The sequence below is a fragment of the Salmo salar genome, chromosome 17, assembly GCF_965601325.2.
Source record: "Salmo salar chromosome 17, fSalSal1, whole genome shotgun sequence".
In the NCBI taxonomy this organism is placed as follows: domain Eukaryota; kingdom Metazoa; phylum Chordata; class Actinopteri; order Salmoniformes; family Salmonidae; genus Salmo; species Salmo salar.
The window spans coordinates 18,567,947-18,577,011 of record NC_138307.1 but is presented as its reverse complement, the minus strand read 5'-3'; the positions used below and the strand labels follow the sequence as shown (position 1 = coordinate 18,577,011).

The 9,065-nt window shown below is 43.5% G+C and overlaps 1 protein-coding gene across 1 annotated transcript; it reads right to left on the bottom strand.

The window, feature by feature from the left end:
* Positions 1–324: 324 nt before the first annotated feature.
* LOC145861367 (chromosome alignment-maintaining phosphoprotein 1) lies at positions 325–3,871 on the bottom strand. Its single transcript, XM_082963529.1, has 2 exons — positions 2,935–3,871; positions 325–2,310 (listed from the first exon to the last, which is right to left on the bottom strand). Exon 2 carries the CDS (start codon positions 1,579–1,581, stop codon positions 1,087–1,089), a length of 495 nt encoding a protein of 164 aa, XP_082819655.1. The 5' UTR covers positions 1,582–2,310; positions 2,935–3,871; the 3' UTR covers positions 325–1,086.
* Between the last annotated feature and the right edge of the window lie 5,194 nt (positions 3,872–9,065).

Below are 9,065 nucleotides of genomic sequence, written 5' to 3'. Positions count from 1 at the left end.
GTCAGTTTATGGTAGAGAAATTACCGTTCCTTTCTCTGGAAAAAAGCTCTGGTAGACATTCCTGCAGTCAGCATGCTCATTGTACGATCCATCAAAACTTGAGACATTTGTGGCATTGTGTTGTGTGACAGAACTGGCCTTTTATTGTCCCCAGCACAAGGTGCACCTGTGTAATAATCATGCAGTTTAATCAGCTTCTTGATATGCCACATCTGTCAGGTGGATGGATAATCTTGGCAAAGGAGAAATAGTCACTAACAAGGATGTAAACAAATTTGTGCACAAAATCTGAGAGAAATAAACTTTTTGTGTGTATGGAACATTTCTGAGATTTTTTATTTCAGCACATGAAACCGAACACTTTACATGTGGCGTTTATTTTTGTTCAGTGTATGAAATACAAGAATGGGTTGTGAGACACTGCTGTAGCCTACTCACAGCAAAAAGCTGTTGTTAGTTCAGGAAACCAGTTGAGAGGTGTAAGGAACAGCCCAAAATCACACACACCTGCAGCACAGGATGCAAACAGTTTGTTTCACACCTCCTGTGGTGCAGGTGTGGGTGTGTGTCTTGACTTCTATGACAGAGGAAGTCGGCTAAATTGTACCTAAAATGTATGTATTCTTTTTATTGTATTGTTCTCCAAGATACAAACACATCCCAGGTAATAACGATAATACAAAGGCAGGTAAAAAACACACAAAAAAAACATGTTTTGTCAGTTGATAGTTTCATTGTGTAGCATTATGAGTCATCAACTGCTGTCATGTACATATTACGGCTGTTTGCGAGTTCACAAAGTACATATTCTACATTTGAGTCCATCTGCTCCATAGAAGTATATCAGGAAAAGTCAACAGAATGACAAAGTACATCATTCTTCATCACTGTGTGTACAGAGGAAGTAAATACATACTTCACTGAGAATCTACACCTCCATGACAGTGGAATCTACTGTACCTAGGGTTACTAGCCTAGTAGGTGCACAATGCAAAGAGATTCTAGAACCTAGATAATGTAGGCCTGGCTGTAGAGTCCCATCTCCTGATTACCAAGGTACAGTATGTGTTAGCAACCATTAACCAATCACTCTTCTCCATTGCTGCCCTCCCCCTCCCCGCTTCGGGCATTGCAGTGGTTGCCATGGCGTTTTATGCCCCACACCACGTCAGAGCTGAAGGGGCAGAAGAGGCAGCGGTACATGCCCTGTCTGTGGTTGTGGTAGATATGGTTGAGTAGTGAATACTCTAGTATAAAGGCCTTGCTACACTCTTTACAGCAGTAAGGTTTGGGCACGTCGTGCTTGTAGCTCACGTGGTAGATGGCATGGCCCTTCATCTTGGAGCGCTTGCCACACAAGCGACAGTTATAGCGACCCCCCTGGCGCTGGATATATTTGGTCAGGAAGGCCTCTTCCTGCTTTTTGTGTTTGTCACTTTTTTTGTTGTTGTTGGTCTGTAGCTCCTCCTCTTCCTCTTCGTCATGATCATCTTCCTCACTGCCTGCCGTAGAGCTTCTCTTTCGTTTCATGGGGCTGCCGGCTGAGCGGGAGTCCTCTTCGTTGTCCTCGCCTCCCTCCATCTCCTCTAGTCCTCTTTTCCTACCTTCCTCCTCTTGCTTCACTCCTCCTTTGTCCTCATCCTCCTATTCTGCCTTGGGCTCACTGTGAGGATGACTACTGTCTTTTGACAGCACATCTACACTGATACCGTCCTGTTCTTCTCCCCCCACCCCCCTACGCTCATCCCCTTCTCCCTCCTCACCGCCCACTTCTCCCCCCTCTCCCTGGCCCTTCCCAGAGAGGCAGTGGCAGGTGAGCAGGTGGTCGTAGAGGCGAGAGAACTCCCTGGCCGTGTGGGAACTCCCTGGCCGTGTGGAAACACGCGCTGCAGTGGAACAGCCATGCCGTGCGCTGGTAGAAGATGGCGTTGCCCAGGTGACCCACAGGCGTGTCATCCAGGGCCATGGGTGGATCTTAGCCATGTGGATGAGGTAGCTGCAGTGGCTCTTACACTGGAGCAGACAGTGGGGACACTGGAGGTGCTGGAGATAGCTGTCCAACTCCCGGTCTCCGTCCCGCCCCTGGCCGCCAGAGGAGGAATGTCCACCACGGCTTCTTTTGACTCTGACTCATTGACTTCCATCATGGCTGACATGGACTCCTTCACGCCCATTGTGGCTGACATGGACTCCTTCACGTCCATTGTGGCTGAAATTGACTCCTTAACGCCCATTGTGGCTTCCGTTGACTCTTTAAAACCCATCATGGCTGTCTCTGACTCCTTCACGGCTTCCATTGACTGGAGCGCACTGGACAAAGAGGGGAGTGAAAAACTAGCCGTTTTAATTATTGATTGTTGTTTATTTGAATACGACTGAATGTATGTAATACATAAATGTTGTTAGTAATACATTAGTAATGACAACGTAACTTAACAGTTGTCCACATGCATACAAATTTACAAGCTAGCATTGTAGCCCATCTGCACATTAGGAAATCTATGTCACTAACAAGGTCGAGTGTGCAGGTGTCAACATTTGACACTAGCTTAATCTAGATTCACATCCGACATTGTAGAGGCATAATTCCAGCCATGTTCACAGAATGAAAGTATGCTAATTAATTCCAAAATAGATTTAGCCTAACTCAAGCTAGTTTACTGTGTAAACAATAGCACATAGTTCGTTCGAAAATGTACATTTTAACTCGCCTATCAATTCTCTAAAAGCCAATGAAACGCACATTCCATATTTCCGTGAATAGATAGACTATGTCTGATTGTTGTTCGTTTACGTTTTGCGGAATAATTTGATGAAATAGCAAAAATCTGCTATAATGTAACAGTTTTTCCTCGGGAGCCTTTCCTTGCCTTATCAGAAGTGACGCTCAGTACGTTGAAGTGACGTAGCCTCCATCATTAACTCTCTACTTACCGTTTCGGCTCCCTGCTGTTCTGTATAACAGAATAATCCATGCGTGGTCTATCCTGAACTTCTTGGTTCGGTCTGTGTTGCTTCTTCTCGTCCTTTTGGCTAACATAAGGTGAATAAGCATCGGTTCTGCTCGGGCTATCGCTGGGACAAATCGTGGGAACCGCGTCATCCCACAACAATCTATTTCACCGTGTATGGAGTTGAAAACATTATTTCCTGAAATGAGCCTAGCATATCCGAGTGCCGTTCAATACGCCATTCTCGTGTAAGGAGGCGAATTCCACCAATTTTCGCAATACGATGTAGTCTTGGAAAAGAGTGGAAACTGGTGGTTTGCAGCCCAGGACAATGCACCTTGTCGGCGTTTTGTAAATGGAGTAAACTGGGGCAAGCACCAAAGCTGTGATCGAAAACCCATACTGTGTACTACATACTTAATGAGTATATACTATTAGTTCATTTTAGCATACTGTAAACGAACAGTATCCTTTCAATTGAGCGTACTAGTGCTTCGCCTGTCTACCGGGAGTTGATGCTGTTGCTATGCAACCTCTTGCTAGCTAGCATAACAAATGACTAGTTAGACATTTTACGAGTTCGGGTGTGTTCTTAAATTCAATCTGGAGTGCCAGAGTGCGCTCGTAAATTCAGAGCGTTGTCAGAGTGTCCGTTTGTAAATTCTGAGAGTTTTTCGCTCTTGGAGCGCACACTAGACGGGTTGATTTGAGCATTCTGACCTTACAACGGCGCCCAAGCTAACGTTGGCTAGCTTGCTAGCTACTTCCAGACACAAATGAGACCACGTTGACCATTTTACTCGCCCTAGCAGACCTGGTTCGGCAGTGTTCATGTTATCCAGAGCGTTGGTGACTGTAATAGGCTGGATACATGACATTTTTAACAATGCTTTTTTTCTGATAAAAACTAGTTCATCACATCTGTCATGGAGCCCAGTTTCATAATATTACCATATGTCCCAGCTGCTTGCCATAGTTTTGACGTAATCACGAAAAAACAGGCCTTATTTTAGGGCATTTTTCACCCTGCCAGCTCCTATTAGTTTTATTGAGCACCAACTCAGCTTCCAAACATTCTACGTCACAATGCCTGCTTTGCTATTGTTGGCAATGAGACACGTTGTTTGTAGTTAAAATGTAAACAACAACAAAATATTACTCATGGAACTCTGAGGTCGTCCCATTGTTTCCTATAGGGAAATATAGGTATGTCTGTCTATTTCATCAAATATCTCGTAATGTGTATATTTAGATATTTTTTTTAATTGGACACCATTTTAATCATGAGAATCTCCTCTTTCTAATTATGTAAGGCTTGGCAGTGTATTCTGTTGTCATCAAACACTAGCCACAAAATACCCTTTGCCCTTGGAACGCTGAGCTCCCCCGATTCTTTTCCTATGGAAATATCTCGCAATGTGTATATTTAGATTTTTTCTAGTCAGACACCATTTTAATCATGAGAATCTCAAATTATGTGAGGCTGAGCAGTGTATTCCATTGTCATCAAACGCTAGACCATAAATAGTCAGAAGTTCAGAAGCAATTTTTTTCCTACTTCCTCGTTATGCAGACATAAGCACATACAATGACCGTTATGCAGACATATCCATACGATGACCAATAAGCATACTATATACTCAATTCACGTCCCAAATAGTACGGTTAATGCGGTTAGTATGAGTATTCAAACACAGCTCAAGTGATATTTAGGTTTCCACCATGGAGGTAGAAAATCTTTGACTCATCTTTATATATGTGCACTAATGGCTGCTTTGACACGCCACTGAGGTATAATAAGAACAGGGCAGGCCATTGAGGGCTTTCTCATAGAGATAGAGGACTCTAGTGCCCAAAAGCTGTTTTAGCATGGGCAGCGCCATTCAGTACTTTAGACATTTTGAAATAGTTAACTGTGCAAAGCAAAGGATAGAGGGACGAACAGAGGGAACAGGTTTTCAGAATGAAATGCAGCTTTGATTTTGGCTTGTGAATCCTTTTGCTCCAAATGTGTAAATCTCCAATAAAAGTTGTATCAATTAAATATCACAAAAATCAAACATGGTGGACATTTTGTAGTCTTTGGTATTTCCCAGCTTCTTATTTCCCCATCACTTCCTCTCAAATTTGATAAACGACCCAGATACAGAGTAAAAATGTGTTAAAGGCGGAACAGAAAGAGTTGTGGTTGAGAGACTGGTTAGGAGAAGTTGAACAGAAGGAGCATGGTGCCTTGACATTGTTGTAAATGAGTGCTGGGCAATATCACACATTTAAGCCCTAGATTTCTCAGCTTACCCCTCAACCACACATATACACACACACATCTACTCACACTTTCAATCCTAGACAAACCCATGGCCATTTAATGTACCTCGTAACTCAGCAAAGAGTTGAACTGGCAAACAGGTCCTGAAAACAGTGTTGACACATATGACACCCACTATGACCAGAAGCCTCTTATTTCCCCCTCACTTCCCCTCAAACCGTAGAAAGGGCCCGGATACAGAGTAAAAATGTGTTAAAGACGGAACAGAAAGAGTTGTGGTTGAGAGACTGGTTAGGAGAAGTTGAACAGAAGGAGCATAGTGCCTTGACATTGTTGTAAACAATGAATGCTGTTGCCTGGCTACCCAAACTCCTTGCTCCGGCCAAACGCTACGCCATGCCCATGGATGTACGTTTATTCTCTGCAATTAGTCTGGATCTGAGTACCTCCCCGATGATTTCTAGAACGCAAACACATTCTAAACGCTCTGATTGGTCCCAGAAACCGATGGGTTGGGGCAAAGCCAGAACACATGTGGGTAAAGTGGTGTTGTGAAGATTTGTCATTGGCTTTGATACTCTGATTGGTTAGAGATGATACAATCACTGACGACTTTGTTTTGTACATAACCTTTCATTTTGACGTCACCACTAACGACTTCAACGATGGCAGTCTCAGATTGAAGTATGTAGCGAACATAAAGTGGAAGAATTCAGTTTGAGTCGTCAGGAAATGAGTGCTGGGTAATATCACACGTTTACTCTCCATATTTCTCAGCATATTTTGTCACCTCAACCACACACACACCACACACACACACACACACACACACCATATCATATGAAAGTTTCCTGTTAGTAGTAGTTAGTAGTATAGAGATCATGTCTTCTCTCCTCTCAGAGTGTTTGTATGAGATCAGTCAACAGGCTGCACCTCCCTGTAAGGATTACCACCAACTCACAGTCACCCAGATACAGTACAGACAACTACAGGTACAGTACAGACAACTACAGGTACAGTACAGACAACTACAGGTACAGTACAGACACCTACAGGTACAGTACAGACAACTACAGGTACAGTACAGACACAGGTACAGTACAGACACCTACAGGTACAATACAGACAACTACAGACACAGGTACAGTACATATAGCTACAGGTACAGACAACTACAGGTACAGTACAGACAACTACAGGTACAGTACTGAAAACTACAGATACAGTACAGACACCTACAGGTACAGTACAGACAACTACAGGTACAGTACAGACACATACAGGTACAGTACAGATAACTACAGGTACAGTACAGACAACTACGGGTACAGTACTGAAAACTACAGATACAGTACAGACACCTACAGGTACAGTACAGACAACTACAGGTACAGTACAGACACATACAGGTACAGTACAGATAACTACAGGTACAGTACAGACACACACAGTTAAAGTACAGACACAGGTGCAGTACAGACACCTACAGGTACAGTACAGACAACTACAGGTACAGTACAGACACCTACAGATACAGTACAGACAACTACAGGTACAGTACAGACACCTACAGGTACAGTACAGAAAACTATAGGTACAGTACAGACACCAACAGGTACAGAAAAGACAACTACAGGTACAGTACAGACACCTACAGGTACAGTACAGACAACTACAGGTACAATACAGGTACAGTACAGACACCTACAGGTACAGTACAGACACCTACAGACACAGGTACAGTACAGACACATACAGGTACAGTACAGACAACTACAGGAACAGTACAGACACCTACAGGTACAGACAACTACAGGTACAGTACAGACACCTACATGTACAGTACAGACACATACAGGTACAGTACAGACACCTAAAGACACAGTACAGACACAGGTACAGTACAGACACATACAGGTACAGTACAGACACTTACAGGTACAGTACAGACACATACAGGTACAGTACAGACAACTACAGGTACAGTACAGACACCTACAGGTACAGACAACTACAGGTACAGTATAGACAACTACAGGTACAGTACAGACACCTACAGATACAGTACAGACAACTACAGGTACAGTACATACACCTACAGGTACAGTACAGAAAACTATAGGTACAGTACAGACACCTACAGGTACAGAAAAGACAACTACAGGTACAGTACAGACACCTACAGGTACAGTACAGACAACTACAGGTACAATACAGACACATACAGGTACAGTACAGACACCTACAGGTACAGTACAGACACCTACAGACACAGGTACAGTACAGACACATACAGGTACAGTACAGACACCAACAGGTACAGTACAGACAACTACAGGAACAGTACAGACACCTACAGGTACAGACAACTACAGGTACAGTACAGACAACTACAGGAACAGTACAGACACCTACAGGTATAGTACAGACAACTACAGGTACCGTACAGACACCTACAGGTACAGTACAGACACATACAGGTACAGTACAGATACTTACAGGTACAGTACAGACACATACAGGTACAGTACAGACAACTACAGGTACAGTACAGACACCTACAGGTACAGTACAGACAACTACAGGTACAGTACAGACACATACAGGTACAGTACAGACAACTACAGGTACAGTACAGACACCTACAGATACAGTACAGCCAACTACAGGTACAGTACAGACAACTACAGGAACAGTACAGACACCTACAGGTACAGGTACAGTACAGACAACTACAGGTACAGTACAGACACCTACAGGTACAGACAACTACAGGTACAGTACAGACACATACAGGTACAGTACAGACAACTACAGGTACAGTACAGGCACCTACAGGTACAGTACAGCCAACTACAGGTACAGTACAGACAACTACAGGAACAGTACAGACACCTACAGGTACAGGTACAGTACAGATAACTACAGGAACAGTACAGACACCAACAGGTACAGTACAGACAACTACAGGTACAGTACAGACAACTACAGGAACAGTACAGACACCTACAGGTACAGATAACTACAGGAACAGTACAGACATCGACAGGAACAGTACAGACACCTAGCTTAGTCTATTCCACTGGCTTTTGGATGTCTTTTAGGTGCGGCATTTAGAAGCTGTTTCATAAAGTTTGTCAACCGAGGGGAGCGAGGGAATGCAAAGCTGGAAATCTCATCAGCTTTAGGGCTCTGCTACAGATGTGAATCAGTCTCCGGGCTAGACATTTAATGAAATATAAAAACGATAAAGAACAAAACTTCCCATTTAAATGACACAGTAATGGGGAATAGTCATTTACACAGTCAAGCGAATTGTGTGTTTTGTAACTAACTGGCTACATTTGTACGCTGTGAACTGTTAGGCTATTGTGTATTAACTTGTAATCATGTAGACCTGGTTTGGTCGTAGGTGGTTTTCAAGGTGTGGAGAGTGTCCTGTCCTCTACGACACGAGAAACCACAACCTGCAGAAAACAAGAAATCACACACAGACTTCCTACAGGATAGCCACACACAAGGTTGTGTGTGTGTGTGTGTGTGTGTGTGTGTGTGTGTGTGTGTGTGTGTGTGTGTGTGTGTGTGTGCGTGCGTGCGTGCGTGCGTGCGTGTGTGCGTGTTAGAGATAAAGTGCTATTTTAGGTCACACAAATGCATACCCTCGATATATAATTTGGTCATATAAAACCGAACGATCAATCTGTCAACAACCCGGCCATGGGCAAGTCTAGACATGGAAGGAGAGAGCCTACTCCCACAATATCCTTTTAATGGTCCATAGGCAAGAATACACATTCAAATACTTCTATTGTCCAATTCCAAGGATCATATGATTTATTTAGAAT

Bases quoted from the DNA above. Each gene is read 5' to 3' on its own strand.
- LOC145861367 (XM_082963529.1), bottom strand. From the start codon at position 1,581: ATGGAGGGAGGCGAGGACAACGAAGAGGACTCCCGCTCAGCCGGCAGC.